At 39.8% G+C, this 18,134-nt stretch overlaps 1 protein-coding gene across 1 annotated transcript in view; it reads left to right on the plus strand.

Moving 5' to 3' along the window:
• amph (amphiphysin) overlaps positions 1–10,543 on the plus strand; it is a 199,362-nt gene extending 188,819 nt beyond the window's left edge. Inside the window, exons 20-22 of the mRNA XM_048595638.1 lie at positions 4,964–5,251; positions 6,975–7,076; positions 9,438–10,543. Of these exons, the coding sequence (XP_048451595.1) occupies positions 4,964–5,251; positions 6,975–7,076; positions 9,438–9,545 (498 nt within the window). The 3' untranslated portion in view covers positions 9,546–10,543. The remainder of the gene's footprint in view (positions 1–4,963; positions 5,252–6,974; positions 7,077–9,437) is intronic.
• The last annotated feature ends 7,591 nt before the right edge of the window (positions 10,544–18,134 follow it).

Raw genomic sequence — 18,134 nt, forward strand, 5'->3', positions numbered from 1 at the left:
ACAGAGGAGCAGGAAGGCTGATGTTTCGGGCCTAGACCCTTCTTCAGAAAATGAAGACGGGTTTAGACCCGAAACGTCAGCTTTCCTGCTCCTCTGGCGCTGCTCGGCCTGCTGTGTTCGTCCAGCTCTACACCTTGTTATCTCACAATCAAAATAAATGTCTGGTTAAATGATCACACAGTTCTAAGGCTCTGTGACCATTATTGAAGCTCATTATTACACTTCAAGGCCTATGTCAGATGTCTTCAAAGGAAACTGTAATAAATACACTTATAATTCTATGCATGACATTTATAAATGTGTCGGCTTTCTTCAGTTGATCACATTGTCATTTCAGGGCAGTTGTGTGTTCAATCCTCTCCTCATGACAGTGCCATCCCTATTAATACATCAGTGAAATACTGAGAGTGTTGTGTATTTTTAAATATGCCTTCTTTTAGAGAAGGTGTTATCCCAGGGTCTAACTTCTTCTTCAACATAAGACCATAAGAACTCAGAGCAAGTGAAGGCATTTCAGCTCCTTGAGCCTGCTCCACCATTATGGTATCAAATCTTGTCTGATTATGGTCCTTGTGAAGTATTTTATAATGTCTTTCTGGATTAAGAGCACTATATAAATGCAAGCTACTATTAAACACCAAAAGAACTGCTGACGCTGTAAATCAGAAACAAAACAGAGATTGCTGGAAAAGCTCAGCAGGTGTGGCAGCGTCTCTGCAGAGAAATCAGAGCTAACATTTCAGGTTAAGTGACCCTTCCTCAGAACTGAAGGTAATTAGGATAATGTTGGTTTATATGCAGAAGCTAGGGTTGGGGAGTGGTTAAGGAGTAAATGATAAGTGGGGATAGAGCCCAAAGAGAGAGAAGAACAGTTGGACAGACAAAGGAGTGGATAGCGATCTGGTGAGGAGGGTGAATAGCTGTTAATGGGGACTGTAAAGTGACTAACAATGGGTTGTGTGCCGTTGCAGGTTATGTGATAACAGGGCCTGGTGTGTGGGGGTTGTGGTAAAGACATGGGAAGAGCTCAAGCCCTAAAGTTATTGAACTCGATATTGAACAGAAGGTTGCAGGGTCCCCAAGAGGAAAATGAAGTGCTGTTCTTCCAGCTTGCACTGAGCTTTGCTGGAGCATTGCAGCAAGCCTGAAACAGAGATGTTGTCAGAGAACAGGGTGGTGTGTTGAAGTAGCAGGCAATTGGAAGTTCGGAACCCTGTTCTCAAAAAAGACCCTGAAGATGTGAGTTGCAGCAGAATATGCTCAGTCTAGTTGGGTGGGGGTGTGAGATAGCAACCCAAACCTGAAAAATAGTTATACTGAATCCCTACAACCTGCTTTGTAAGACCTCTGTAGTCATGGGCTCATTATTTCTGTCTGGATTCAATTCACATATCCACCCCGGGCTCTAAAGGTACTGAAGTCTACACCCTACTTAGAGATGAATATATAGATCTTGCTAAGGGCAGCAATGATGAAGAAGAAGCCCAAAAATATTGGTTCTGGCTGGTGTGCCAGTTTCCCCAACTCCAGTGCCCACCATTATACAGGGGAGAAAGAGGAGATGGGCAGTTTTGTAATGGGGGGTGTCAGGGCTACACAAACCCATCAGATATTTAGCTAATAGAGCTTGGTGTATCTAATTAAAGGAGGATGAGTATGATTTTCCTCACAGCATGCATTTCTTGCACCGGTGATGGCCATTTTAGGAGCCTGGTTTAGATTGTGTAGATACTTTCTAATCAATCTGTTCAGGGCTGTTATTCCGCACTTTTGGAGCAGGTGGGACTTTAACCCAGGCCTCCTGACTCAGAAGTAGGGACACTACTTTTACACCATAAGAATTTCTTGGCTTTGATGTTTAGAGGCGATTTAATAGCGATTGTTAAAATATTAAAGGACTTTTTGTCATCCTGCTGTCTCATGAGATGATAGTTTGCACCTTGATGGTTAATTCATTGTTAAACACCACCTGGTGTTGCTCTGGAGGCCCCTCCATTGAGGCAGTGGTAGATGATGGCTTGAGAAGATGTAGAATTCATTGGTACCTGTTTTCCCTAGGGTTCTTCGTTGGCCGGCTGAGCTTTCTGTTTTGTCTGGCCTCTTCCCATGCCCCTCCAAACAGTCAACCTGCAGAGATCATGACCACTGATAACTGTCTTTCACTTGTCTGTTTCAACAAAAGCCATCTTCATATCTTGTTGGCAAGTTTTATAGCAATAGAGATATGGAACTCCACCGAACAAAAGGTCTTGCAGACTCCATCTAATGAATGTTGCCGAGCCAGCGTAGACATCATTTACATAGTAATGAGTGTGTGCGGATGACATAAGCATGCTCCAGGACTTCTGAGTTTGTGTCATTGTCTTACCAAGTGATATTGAGGATATATCTGAAGTAGTGAAGGTGGAAATTGTTCTGTGTTTTCTCCTGTCTAACAAATATTGTCCAGGTCTTACCACTGTGAAGAAGTGCACCAAGGATGCAGGTTTAATGAATCCACAATTTGGTGTTCCCAGTCAGATTGCAGTTGTTCCCCATTCTCAAAGTAAACTTGAATGTAAGAGCTGATCATTTCAACATCATGGTGATCGTGGAGTCCAGACAAAAATCTAATAACAATCTCCAGCATCATATCGTCAATGCTGGTCGATGGTGGAATAACAACATCTTGGACAATGACATGGTCTTCCAGGTGGTGAGGTCAAACCAAAATCTTTATAGGGGTTAGAGGGTCTGTCCATTTCCGAGTGAGGGTGCTCCTTAGCTTGGAATGCAAGGGAAAACATCATAATTCTATTTCCTCCAGTCAAGGAGCTCAGAATAGGGGGCATCATCTTAAAATTAATAAATGTGAGGTGTTGCATTTTGGTAAGATCAACAAGCGCAGGACTTATACAGTTAATGGTAGGGTCCTGGGGAGTATTGTTGAACAGAGGGACCTAGGGGTTCGGTAAGATAGTTCTTTGAATGTTGCATCACAGGTATACAGGGTGGTAAAGAAGGCATTCTGACACCTTGCCTCCATTGCTCAGACCATTGACTATAGGAATTGGAACATCATGTTGCGGTTGTACAGGACATTGGTGAGGCCACTTTTGAGTACTATGTACAGTCTGGTCGCTCTGCTATAGGAAGGATACTATTAAATTGGAGAGGGTGAAGAAAAGATTTACCAGGATTTTACCGGGACTGGAGGGTTTGAGTTAGATGACCGGAGAGGCTGGATAAGCTGGAGCTTTTTTCACTGGAGTGTAGGAGGTTGAGGGGTGACCTTATAGAGATTTGTAAAATCATGATGGGTATAGATAAGGTGAATAGCAAAGGTCTTTTCCCTAGGATAGGGAAGTTCAAAACTAGAGGGCATATTTTTAAGGTGAGAAAGATTTAAAGGGGACCTGAGGGGCAACTTTTCCACACAGACAGTGGTTTGTAAGTGGAATAAACTGCCAGAGGAAGTGGTAGATGCAGGTACAGTTACAACACTTAAAAGACATTTGGACAGGTACATGAATAGGAAAGATCTAGGGGGATATGGACCAAATGCAGGCAAACGGGACTCGGTTAGTCGGGGAAACTCAGTCAGAATGGATGAGTTGGACCAAACGGTCTGTTCTTGTGCTGTATGACTATGAGTAAAACTTGAAAACGTCTTTTTGCATAAAGGGTATTGGAAATTTGATTTCCTGTCCTCGCCAAATAATTGTAAATGTTTAGTTAATTGTAATTTTCAAAACTGAGATTAAAATATTAGATTTTTGTTAGTGAGCTATAATAGGGGATACAGAGTAAAGGAATGGTAAATGGACTTAGGTACAGGAACAAAAACAAAGTTGCTGGAAAAACTCAGCAGGTCTGGCAGCAGCTGTGAAGGAGAAAACAGAATTAGCATTTTGGGTCCAGTGACCCTTCTTCAGGACTGAGGTACAGATTAGCCATAATCTAATTGAATGTTGGAACAGACTTGAGGTATTGAATGTCCTACTCCAGCTGTTATGTCCACACACTGCATTGAGATAAATAACTAAATCACTTCTTGTCAATGCTGGTTGTGGAATAAATGTTGTCCGTACACAGAAAGAAGCTCTCTCATCTTCTTTGAATAGTACCATGGAAATTTCCATGTGTAGCTCCAAGAACCTCATTGGAAAAGTGGTACCTCTGATATTGCTCAGTGAAGCGTTGACATATTGGAGTATTGTTTCCAGTCTCTGAAGTGGAACTTTAAACTATGACCTTAATATAACTCGAAAGTGTGTGCCACCATTGAGTCAAAGCTGAGACTAGTAATAGAAGCTGTGTGCCCTCGTTTGCAGTGACTGCTGTCATGAATGGCATGATACCCAAACTAATCCACATCCCCTGACCAGCACTATGTTATCTGCTTACTTTCAAGTACTGAAGAGTGGCTTGAATGTACAACTTTTTAAGTACAGAGATATAACCAAATTTATAAACCTGACAAGTATTTATAAAATTTTTTCTGAGAAAATTGATTTTGCCGGGAGAGCTGACATTTATTGCTCATCCCAAATTGGATTTGAGAAGATGGTGGTGGATCGTGCCCTTGAATGGCTGTAATTGTACGGTGAAAATACTCCCATGATGCTATTATGTAGGAAATTGACCTAAGGACCAAGAAGAAATGATTATTAGTGGTCTGGGACAGGCCAGAATAGTGCAGGGTTTGAAGGTGATGTTGGTCTGATACACCTATTGTCCTGAGAACCTGAGGAAGAGTCACTGGGCCTAAAACGTTATCTCTGATTTCTCTCCACAGATGCTACCAGACCTGCTGAGCTTTTCCAGCAACTTCCGGTTTTTGTGTCACAAAACTGATGATGGGTTACACAAATTCTCAAACACGCAATGTGATTTTCTCACAATGTTTGAAACGTCGTAGCACATTACCTTGAAGAGATTTCTGTACAAGAGCTATTTTAACTTTAATTTTTACTTTGCAAAGGTTTCAGTTCCTTCGGTTGTTGTTGAGCCTGCATCCAACAATGAAGGTGAAGATGATCCAGGCCAAGCAGAGAATGAAACTCAGGATGTGCAAGAAGTGGAGAAGAATGCGGTTGCAGATGTGAAAACATCTCCGACAACCAATGCACCAAAACAGACTGAAGAAATGAGTTCAGAGAGCACTGGGAAAGATGACAGTGCAGAAAATGCCAGTGCCCCTCAGCAACAGAGTGCAGCTGAGGATGAGGTTTCTGTCTCACAGAGCATGCCTCCAGGGTTCATGTACAAGGTGAGATGTTTTATGTTCTGCTACTAAACAAACAAGAGTCTTTATCTCATATTATCGAATGTTACATGTGCGTAAACATTTATAAAAAACATCCTCAATATTGAAGAGCTACAAAAGTGATTTGTTTTTCTGCTGTAATCGCTTACAGCTATAGCTGATAACTCCGTTTCTTTCTTTGCTACCTCTTGCCCTCCGCTTCAGTATTCGCTAGAATTCAAGGGTGCCATATCTTCCACAGACTGGAATTCTGAACATGGGGCTAAATGTTCAGTCATTTCAACTGACAGCAGATCTAAGCCAAATCCTTTCCGCCACAGAAACACAGAAAAACACACACTCATGTACAGTAGAAAAGGATGTGCTAATATTTGTGCCAACTCTTCCCTAGACCAATCCAAATCTAATTTCAGTGATCCATTCACTGCATAAAGCCTTATATCTGCCTCTGCTCCAAAAATGTATCAATTTAAAAGATGTCTCAAACATTTCCTGATTAAAATACTGTAAAATCCTTCTGCATAAAGTCATTTCTCCTAATCTCCCACCTTTTTCTTTTCACAAGAATCTTAAATTGATATCCTTGCATCATTAATTCCCCAAACAGAAGAAAGAGTGTTTTCTCATTCAGGAGATTAAAGCCTAATTTTATAAAGAACTCTATTAAGTATTCATTTGGCCTTTTCTGGAAACAAACTTTCTTCTGTGCTGGCAGAACATATTGATAATAGACTAGGTAGGTTTCTAGATAGTATTTCACCACTGCCAACATACCCCCTCTCAACTCCCAACAACAACGTCCACCCAGGTCACCCAGAAGGTAATTGAAACCAAGGTCAGAAACGTTCAACAATTAAGTCTGTGTTGGATCCACATCTCCGAGCTACTGTCTCTTCAAATAGTTTCCCTGCTGGACACTACAATGGCAAAAGTAGAACTTACACACTGAGAAATTTGTGTTTACAAGGTTTTGCTAGATAGAGCAGATGAGAACTATATTTTCTTACCCTTAGTCAATATATTTCATCTGCAAATATTCTCTTTATGTCTCCCCGTCCATCCAAATTTCTTTCAAACTGTCAGTGATTCAAATAGGATAAATTTATTTACTCTGTGAGGGGATATACATAAGAGGTGGAAAAAAATTAATATTAACGTAACATTAATATTATTATTATTACAGCCAAAAAATTGTTTGTGAAGTGTGATCATTTTTGTAAGACAGGCAATTTCAGAAATTAATTTGTGCACAGCCAAGAGATCATGGCCCAATGGTGGTGCATGAACAAACACTGATCAGTTATTTTGGAGAAACACCTTGTCTTCTCCGAAGTGTCTTTTTTGTATCTATGTCTGAGGTCAGACAAAGCCCAGGAAACTCACCCAAAGGAATGACACCTTTGACCATTCAGTACTCCCTCAGAATTGCACTAAATTTTCAGCCTAGATTATATGTTCAAGTCTATGGGGTATGACTTGAACTCACAATCTGCGGACTCAGATGCTAGCATGCTATCACTGATCCAAGGTTGACAATTAATAAACTCTTTCTTTTTCTGTAAATATTAGAGGTGTGTATCCTGGACTTTCAGAACACTGCAAGCTGAAAGTTGATGTAATAATCCAGTATGTGGCTATTAATATCATATGCAAGATGAAGTGGACTTTAATGTGGTGGATGCGATATCAACGAAAGCAGACATTTTATGGTTGAATTTTCCAACAGGTTCAAGCACTCCATAACTTTGAAGCTGCTAATGCAGATGAACTTAGCTTGCAGCGTGGAGACATTGTGCTGGTGGTTCCATCTGAGTTAATAGAAGATCAGGTAAGTAGAAATCACCTAGGTGGGTCAGAGCTATTTATAGAGTCATAGAGTCATACAGCATGGAAACAGACCCTCCAGTCCAACTTGTCGATGCCGACCAGCTTTCCTAAACTGAAATAGTCCCATTTGCTTGCATTTGGCCCATATCCCTCTAAACCTTTCCTATTCACATACCTCTTCAAATATCTTTTAAATGTTGTAATTTGTACCCGCCTCTACTGCTACCTTGTTTGAACTTCTTATAACAAGGGATAGATCACAAACCTTAAATTGTAGATATTTAATGGAGTTTAGACACAGTTTGACCCATTAAATTGCTCTTATGTGGATTTAATGGGCAACAATCTCCATATTATTTGACAGCAATTCTAAATCCCCATTATCTCCTTGGCTTCTCAGCTTTCTTGATGCTGATAGATTATTCGTCTGACAGTCAATAACTTTCTCCAGCTAAACAAATGGGAAGACTGAAGCTACCATCATTGCTTGCTCCACAAACTCTCTTCCTTACATGTATGTAGCATGTAGCTCATGCTAGTTCCTGGTCACAGGTTAAACCCTCCACATTTCAGAAAGTCCCATGAAGCTCATAGGGATGGCCAAGATCTCGCTGTGTTCCTCCAGCTCCACACTGTGTTATCTCAGACTCCAGCATCAGCAATTCTTACTACCTTCAAGATCCAGCTACGCCTGACCTAATTCAGAAAAAGTTCTTTTTCACACTAGTTTCACATCACACTGTGAACAAGCAATTCAAAAATTTGAAAATCAAACCTATGGTTTGTAAAGATTTACTAAATGTTCACATTGGAAATTTTGCCCACAACGTAATATTATTTCCCGAATCTTGTGCACCTGCAGGAAAGTGGCAGTTGGCAAGAAGAGTGAAAATTCAAAAGGTTTAGTGCAAAGATGTTTTGAAGAGCTGCAGAATGTTAGCGGTTTTAATATTTTTTTGGGGATCAGCTGGCTTTTTAAAAAATAATGTAGTTGTCATGCATCTTTTTTGAATTTGGAGAAGTTGATTAGGGTCGACACTGAGCTTTCTGTTTTGAAATTGGTGAAGCATGCCATATAGTGTTCAAGGAGGATTTTTGTTTTTGCAAATAAGAAAAGACTTTCACTTATATAATGTCTTACTACATCACTGGCCTCCAAAAGTGTTTTATTTCCTTTTGACATTTATTCACTCTTATCATGCAAGTCACAGCAACCCATTAATTCATAAAATCTATAAATATAAGTTGAGATGAATAACTATTTGGTGGTATGGCTGAGGGAGGAATGTTGGCCACAACTTCAGGAGAGCTTCCTGCTCTTCATTAAATTGTCATCATTCAAAGACACCATTTCCTCAATAATTTACTGAGTCACATTTATATAGTTGGGACATTTAGATATGTGCTTAAACTGCAATAACCTACAGGGCTACCAACCAAGTGTTTAAGTTAGATAGTTCTTTTCCCTGATAGCGAAGACCATATATGTTTTCTATGTGTACATTGATGGCAGTGAAAGTCTCTTCCTTTGCTAATGTGTTTATGCAGCGTCAAACTCCACAAATCTAGTAGTGAGTGGCGGTTGTAGTGAGCATATGGCAGAAGTCACGTTTTGTGTGCCAACGCTATTCCTCATTCCATGTGCTTCTTGTCATACACACTCTAGAACTTCGGCTCTCTAATGAGAGCACAAAATTGCAGAAATGTTCCTTTTTCTATTAAGTTGCTACTAATTGTTGTGCACTGTGCCAGCAAATTGGCCAACGATCGATCTCCCTCAGGAAACAGACAAATCACGAAAGGAGACAACAAGGTGCAGGGCTGGATGAACACAGCAGGCCAAGCGGCATCATAGGAGCAGAGAGGCTGACGTTTCGGGCCTAGACTCTTCATCAGAAAAGGGGGAGGGGAAGGGGGTTCCGAAATAAATAGGGAGAGAGTGGGAGGCGGATAGAAGAGGGATAGAGGAGAGGATAGGTGGAGAGGAAACAAACAGGTCGAAGAGGCGGGGATGGAGCCAGTAAAGGTGAGTGTAGGTAGGGAGTTAGGAAGGGGATAGGTCAGTCCAGGGAGGACGGACAGGTCAAGGGGGCGGAAGTTTTAGTAACGTTACTTAATCGCTAAATATTGATCAGGACCAAAAGTTTAGGATAGAGATTGGAGGACAGTTAATCTTGTTCTTTGAATAGTACGTGACTTTTTTTTTTACTGAGGGTCACCGGACCCGAAATGTTAACCCTGATTTTTTTTCTTCACAGATGCTGCTAGAGCTGCTGAGCTTTTCCAGCAACTTCTGTTTTTGTTCATGACATTTTTTACATTGACCTAAGAAGACAGATGAATGTTTTCTTTACTCTTACAGGATGCTGGATGGCTCACAGGCATAAGGGAGTCAGATTGGTTACAGAATGGTGCTGCCAATGCCTTGAAAGGATTATTTCCCAAGAACTTCACTCAGCAACTGGAGTAGACTTCAGCCATTCAGTCTGTCTGTGTGGAAGTTAACAGAAAAGCAGGACTTTGTTCTGCAAACCACATGGTCTCCCACAACGTAGTTGTGTCCTTAGAATCTTCAAAGGGTAATATCAGAGTTGGAAAGTTAATCAGGGAGGTCAAAAGCACTTGATGAACACAATGAAGAGAGGAAATGTATATTAGATGAAATTAGCTGGAAGCATGGCATTGACCTCAGTATAACTATTTCGAACCAACTACACAAATTAATATGTATTTGCTTCTCCAAGTGCAACTCCATGTTTATTTGTATTCTCCTGGAGTTAATGTTGATTCTTGAATGAACCCCTTATCAGTATAATGCTAGTGTAATCCTCCAGATGACAAATTTATGTTTTGCACCATGCACTATATAACTTTGTTGTAATGCACCATAGTTCAGTAGTTTGTCAAATAATCAAATAATCTATGTATACTTATCAATCTTTAATATATTTACTGCGAACTGTTTTCATTCCTACACATAGGGTCGAAGAGCTGTCTTTTCAGTAATACAGTGTACGTAACCCTACTTTATGTATTTCTTCACCCTATATTTCACAGCAATTCCCTTTGGCCGTTTTTGAACAAATATTGTTGCTTTATTGCCAAAACAAATCTAAAAAACTGTGTTTGTAACGTATTGTGCATTATGATTGTAAAATCCAGAATCAGAAGGAACAAGACTCCTCCACCTAGTGGCCAGATGATACTTTTCCACTCTGTTCCATATAAACAACACAGGTATCTGCAGGTCTTTTACAGGTGAAATAAAACAGTACATTAGTTATTCAAAACCACAGCCTCTATTTATCCTTGCAGCAACAGATTGGCATGTTTTATTCTGGTTAAGTGAAACATGCAACAAAATAAATTCAACATTAACAATAGACGTCGTAACTGTATCAATGTGTGGTTCTGTGATCATTGTTATTTATTTCCCTGCTCGTGCCGGAATAAAGAAAAAGGAAAGCAGTGCTGCCCCTTGTCTCCTGTCATTTCAGAGTTGGAATGCCACAAAGCCAAGCTCACACTGTAGGGCGCATTTTCATCTGTAGCATCTAAACATTAATGAGTAACTGGGCAGAGCAGCAATCATTTCTGTAAAATCCTTCTTCTCCAGATTTTGGCTTTTTTTTTGCAATCCTGCCCAATTGCTACTAAATCCCCAGTAGCTGAAGATGGGACTGTATTTTTTGAAGTGTTTACTCACTGTTCAACAAATCCAAAATGCATTTTTTTTTCCTGCCAGGTTTAAAGATGATCCAGCCTGGCACTGTTTCTACATTAATCTAAATACAGCAAATTGCAGTTGAGCAAGATATTTAATGTAATATAAATATTAATATATAAAATGAGATCCTACAACACATATATGCCATTTTATGTCAGAACTTTGATGAAGTAATGGAGAGGGTTGATGAAGATCCTGAAATTAATGCTGAACATGAACAGTCAAAAGATATTTGACAAAGCCCATGCAGTAGATCTTTCGGAAAATTAATAACCATAGGATCAACAGCAGCTGCACGAATACAAAATTATTTAAGGGACAAATATATTTGTGTGATTGTTTTACAGATTTGAGAGAAATATAGAATAGTCTCTAACATTGGAATCTGTATTTCTTTCAATATGTTAGTGTCATAGAATCGAGTATACAAGATACAATTTCAAGATAAACTCTGAAATGTAAGCAGATAAGGGACTTTCAGAGGACATGACATTGAGTAGGCTGGCACACACGAGTGTGAAGTGATACATTGTATAAGGAAGAATGAAAATCACCAATATGAACTAAACTGTAGAATTTGAAAAGGGCTGTAACAGACGTCGGGAGGGGGATATATGCATGCAAATCTTTAGTGGCAAAACAAGTTGAAAGGCTGTTAATAAGGCAGATTGGCTCTTGGCTTTATTAACAGAGTAAAACAATAAGTGAATTATGCTAAACCTTTACAAATGACATGTTAGGTCTCAGCTGGAGGATTGTGGTCAATTCTATATTTTAGGGCAGATATGAAAGCCTTGGAATGGTACAATAGAAATTTACCATGGATTTTACTGGCAGCATTTATAGTGCATTTCCAAATGTCCTTGAGAAGGTCATAAGCCACAGTTTGAACCACTGCAAAGAATATAGTATATGTTAGGCAGGGAGTTCCAAGCCTTGATCCAGTGACAATGAATTGTAGGTCATATATCCCTAAGTAAGAATGGTGTGCAACTCGGATGGAAACTTTCAGATGGTGCTGTTTCCATGCAGCTGCTGTCCTTCTAGGTGCTAGTGATCATGTTTTTGGTAGGTACTGTTGAAGAAACCTTGGGAAAGTATCTATAAATCATCTTGTCAATGATACACACTGCAGATACAATGCACTGGTGGTGGATGGGGTGTAAATCAAGCAGTCTGCTTCATCCTGTCAATGTTGGTTCAAATGCTCTCATCCAGCCAAAAGAGTGCAGCATCCCATTATACTTGTGACTTGTGACTTGTAATTGGAGGATAGGTTTTTCAGCGTCAGATAGAGATTTAACTAAGCGGGCCATACAAATACATGTTTTTGTTCTGTGTACTACATTTTACAGAATATATTTTCTTTGGCTTGCTTCAGTTGTCCTTTGCAAACCATAGACACTATTTTTTTTTTGCTTCCTTGTATCCTGTTAATGCAGAAAGTATATTTTATACAATTTCAATTCACATTTACAACATAAGTGCAGCTTGTTCAAGCAGATGTGATGGCTAGAAAGGGTAAATTGAGTAAAAATATCATGGAATATCAGGAAATGACAAACAGATTCTTCCTATTAGTTTTAGTAATGGTGAATAAAGGGACTAAGAATCATAGAATCCCTACACTGTGGGAGCAACCATTCAGCCCACTGAGTCCACACCAACCCTCCAAACAACATCCCATCCAGACTCACTCCCTCTTCCCTACCCCTGTAAACCTGCATTTATCCTGGACACTATGGGCCAATTTAGCATGGCCAATCCATCTAACCTGCATATCTTTAGACCGTGGGAGGAAACCAACACAGATATGGGTAGAATGTGCAAGCTCCACACAGTCGCCCAAGGCTGGAATCGAACCTGCAGCCCGAGGCAGCAGTGCAAACCACTTAGCCACCGTGCTACCCAAAACTTAGGGGACCCAGAGCACATACAGAAGTTAGTCAAAAAAAAGATATGCAGTAAATGGAAGGATTAAATATCTACTCGCTTTCTGCATTAGAAAATGTGAAAACTGGGATGGAACAACTAGTACTGTCATGGTGAATATTTTGTCCTATTATTTACCTATATAGGTGACTGCCAAAGTATGAATGGTTGAAGCCGTGGGGATTACAGACTGTGACAAGGCATCCAGTAGAACTATAGGCAATTCATAAAGGAATTCTGAAGCCAGTCTAAGGGCAGTGTATCTAGCTTCAGCGCTTCAAAATACTAATCCAAATATCTGCCAAAGCTGAAATTTGAATTAAAACTTTCTTCTGACAAAATAAAAAGATTTGAGAGTAATCATTCTTCAATCCCATCTGATGAGTGCAAGGCCATTATCTATAAAACAAACAAGATGCCAGGATAATGGAAGAACAATGGTTAAAAATGAACCAAGTTTAATGAAGTTAATGATGGCTCCTGATCTAGAGTAGAATTTTATTTTATAAATCTTATATTATCCAGATGGGCTTGGCCAAAATTCTGAAAAAAAGTTCAAGCGATTTCATTTTTTTCTTAAGAATAAAACAGCAAAACCATGACACTGGACAACAAAAGCCCAGATGGGGTTGAAGTAAACCAGCTCTTTAATATGGACAGTAAGCACAAAGTTCGTGGACACGAGTACCTTATTGCAAGCATCAAGAACAGTGACTTTCTTTCCTGCCCATTGAATGGACTGCAGAATTAGATGATTCAAGGTTAATAGATACTCTTAAAATCGAAGGGGATCAACTTGTTTCAAGGAAGAGAATTGGTGGATGTAGGAATATTAATAGCAATGCACGATTTTGCTTTTCAGGAAAATAATTGTAACTTTCCCTAAAATAGAGAATTCAGTGATGGTTAATGACATTGAATGACAATCAGCGTCATTTACATTCAGTCTTGTTGGAGATGGCTATTGCCTGGCACTTATGGGGCACAAATGTCACTTAGCAGCCCAGGTCCTGATGCAGATGGGAACGGGGGCCTATTGTTCTACAAAGATGATAAGATCTCAAGCACCTGGGTGAAAATCAAATATAGTATCAAATCATCTGGCCCCCATTAACAGTGTCTTACTGCAGTGCAATACCCCATGAGATTGACCCCAACATATAAAGGATAAAACTGTCAGAGATACAAGGGACCCATTAAAACCTTCGCTTATATTCCTGGGTGCTGTCCATTCATTGTATGTGAAAATAAAGAGAAGAATAAATAACATTTGTCACCAATTACAGCTACCCATCTTCGAGGGCAGCTGGACTTGGTATCGAGAACCAAGACTGAAAGCCAGTGATGGCACACTCTGGAAATTGAACATTATTTCCAGAAAGGGCCATCATGTCATTGCGATGGAGTCAGAGTCCAGTACGAGGGTGACACAAGGTGTGAGAATGGGCATGGGAAGAAAGGAGGCTGAAATGTCCACACAGTGGATCAGAAATCACAGGATTGAAGAAGGGCTCTGAGCTCAACCACTTTAGCTTTGTGCTGAGAGACAAATGGTTCAAGTGTAATAACAGCCTCATGAGATTCCTTGAGATATAAAGATATGAGTCATCTTCCCATTAGATGGACATTTGCAATGCTAAGGCAAACGAGGCTATGGGCCAAATACCAGGAAACTGGATTAGCATAGTTAGGTGCTTGTTTTTGACTGGTGTTTACGCAGTGGTTGAAAGGCCTTTTACTGCACTGGAACATTTATGTTCTATGACTGCTCAAATCTCTGAGAATTTACAATGAGTGATGAATGTTGTACAGTTATCAGCAAATGGATCTTATAATGGACAGCACTGCTTTGGTGAAGCAGCCAAAAATGGTTGTGTCTCAGATGCTATCCTGAGGAACTCCTGTAGTGATGCTGATAATGGTGGGACAGTGTCAGCAGGTACAATTATGTCAGCATGACGACAGAGATACGGGACAAGAGTGGGAGTATGGCATTCAGACAGAGAACCATCTACAATCATATTGAACGGTGAAACAGATTTGATGGGCCAAATGGCCTACTTCTGCTATTTTCTATAGAATACCATTTCTTGACTAGTGTTACAAATATGTGTTATATTTAATATTGCTTAGAGGACTTAGATTTTTAAGGATTGTGGGAAAAAAATTGATTTCAAGTTTTGTGAATATAGCTGGGGTAGTTTCTTTAAAACAGGTCGTTACAAGTTCACTGCCTTTTTTAAACAAGGCCTCCTAGAAATGACTCAATTGGCAATAGCTGCTTGCTTTGCTGTAGATCCTGCTGGGGCTGTTTTTCAACATTGACTGGCTCATAGGGGCTCTCGTTTTATTTGATTCGGTTGCAGGTAAGCCAGCTAAGAACAAGTTTTACCTCTCAAGATTGTATTTCCTGAGCAAATCGTGTCTGCAAGACTTCAGAACGAACCGCACACCACAAAGGCCAGAATATTAGAGTCTGGAATATTCTACACTTTGTTCCTTTGTCTTCAGTAATAATCCATTGAGCAACAGTTATTTTTGATCAAACAGGCAATCTCTCCAGAGAAATGTGTATTTTCCTCTTCTTGCCTGAAGTATGAAAGTATGTGAGCTTTGCGTGTTTTGGGGATATTTATAAGGATAAGCATTTATACTTCTATATTGCCTACTGTGTTAACCAATGATTGCATCTCTCTTGAATAAGCTTTGTTCTGATAAAAACCCCACAACTTTTATTTATTAAAAAACCTGGTCGCTAGATCTTTGTAAGCAAATTTTATTTATAGTGTAATCCATGGAGCAGTGCGACTACAGTGACAGTGCACTCTTCCAGCCTCAGGTCTAACACTACTTGATGGGACAGATCTCCCAATTTTGGCACAAGCCCCCAGATGTTGGCTAAGAGGTCTTTGCAGGGCTAACAGACCTGAGTTTGCACATAAAATACATGCAAAAACACATTGACCCTTCAGGGAAAGAGGGGGGGAAAAAAAAAAGACATCTCTGCAGAGCATTCTGGGAAAAAATAATTGACCAAAAGATTATTCTTGAAGGAAAATGGACAAAGTACAGTACAAATCAGACTGTGTTGCTCTAATGTTCATATTTTCAGTGCCTATACTAAGGCCAGGCATTCTGAAGGGCTTTACTCCTTTCTTGTAGCAGTTTTGATAAAACTGAGTGGTTTGCAAAACCTTTTGCAGAGGGCAGTTAGTGTCAACAACTATGCTCGCGGATTTGGAGTCGCATGTAGTCCAGACCAGTTAAGGATTTTCTTCCCAAAAAGACATTAGTGAACTAGAACCAGATAGGTCTTTTGTGACAATCGACAATGATTACATAGTCGCCATTAGACTAGTTGACACAGAACTGGAAAAAAGGTAAACCCAAAAAGGACACTGACAAGTGGGTGGATAGGTGGCAGATGAGGTACAATGCAGACAAGAGATTATGGACATTGGTCAGAAGAACACTGAAAGACAACATAAAATAAAGGATACAATTCTAAAGGGGATGAAGTATCAGACAAACTTAGGTGTACATGTGCACACATCATTGAAGGTGCAAGACAGGTGGTGGGCAGTTAATAGTGTTCTCAGCTTTGTTAATGGGACCATACAGTACAATAGCAAGGAGGTAATATTGAATTGTGTACAAGTGAGGTGCCACTTTGTAGGGAAAACGTGAATGTATTGGAGACAGTGCAGAAATGATTTCCAAGAATGGGAAGCGGTAGCCATGATGATAGGTTGAAGAAGGTGGGTCTGTTCTCTTCAGAGAGAAGGCGGCTGAGAGGAGATTTGATAAAGGTTTACAAAAAAATCACGAATGGGCCGGACAGGAAGAAACTATTCCTGCTCAAAGAATAAAAAAAAAATGAGACAGCATAGATTTAAAGTGATGTGCAAAAGAAGCAAGGGTGATCTGGGGGGAAAAAAAAAAACTTTTTCCTCAAAGCAAGTAATTATGGTCTGGAAAGCAGTGCCTGAAAATGTGAGAAAAGCAGGTACATTTGAGTCACTGGATGATTATTTGGATAGAAATGATGGGCAGGGATATGGGGAAAGGCAGGAAATTGGCACTAGGTAATAGAAGCAGCGCAGACACAATGGACAAAATTGTCTCTTTCTGTGGTGTAACAATTCTGTTATTCTAGTTTTTAATTTTATATTTCATTGAATCGAAATTTCACTGTACGGTGGGATTTGCACCCACATTCCCAGAACGTTAGCCTAGGGCTCCAGATTTCTCATCAAGTGGTGGTACAATGCCAGCATCTCTCAAAATAAACTGTAACAAAGACATTTTCAAATTTGATTTCAGCTTGGAGCATAGTTGAACCTGTAGTGCCACAGTTGGAGCTAGTTCGCACACTGATGGTCGAGGCTTAAAGACAAGGACGACTGTGTGCTTGCCTAATCCTAGCAGAGCTCAGCATCATAGTTAACCTTTGTTAACATGGGTATCAAGTTCTAACACAATTTGAACACTGGCAGCCTTTGATTTCTGCTACTTAATGCTAACTGGAACAAAGCTAGCTCCAGGAAGTGGTTGCTGTCCTTTGACATCAAGTTCAAAAAGTAGCAAAATGTTTTGATATTGCAAGAACCAAACTTGACACAGGTTTATATCACTGAAGTCCATAGTAAAGGCTAAACAAGCTCAATATTCCAATTGATAACATGTATCCACAGTCATCGAAGGAATGCAGAACAATGTGCTCCCCAGTTCTGCATCAGAATTTGCCCAGAAATCGTAAAAGACTTTAGCAGTGATCTGTAGCTATGGTACAGATTATAGGACAATTATAGAGAATGCAGCTATCTACCAATATATTGAATATGCCTTTATTATAGATAATACAAACAGGAATATACCATGAAGACAGCTAACTGCACGTTGAATAAAACCCTGTTTCTAACAGCACAAAGTACCACCTTGCTGCAAAAACAAAAAAGGACTGCAAGAGTTCACTTCTCAATACTTTTTAACCCATGAGGTGAATGTTTTCTTTAACCTGCAGTTTTGCTGCTGTGCATCTGTGCCCACTCATCCGCTCCCCTTTTACTCCCAATCTGCCATTTTGTTTGCTTTTTAAATCTGAAATTTTGTTCTTAGTTCCTCCACTAGTTCTTTCCTATTTTACCCCAAATTGTCTTTTAATTCCCAAAAGCAAATTAAAAAATTATAATTCTTAAATATTGTTTTATCTTTATCTTGTAAGTGTCTTTTAATACTCAGTATAATATGAAGGCACCAGATAGAACCAAAAATAAGGACATTGCCCACACTCAGCATTAGGAAAATAATTCTGACATCCTACCCAGGACTTCACTTCCCAATCAGTCGGGGCTTGCGTTCCACTGAGCTCAATATCCTGATGAGCTCAACAGGTACTGG

This window comes from Rhincodon typus, chromosome 4 (genome assembly GCF_021869965.1).
Source record: "Rhincodon typus isolate 14 chromosome 4, sRhiTyp1.1, whole genome shotgun sequence".
In the NCBI taxonomy this organism is placed as follows: Eukaryota; Metazoa; Chordata; class Chondrichthyes; order Orectolobiformes; family Rhincodontidae; genus Rhincodon; species Rhincodon typus.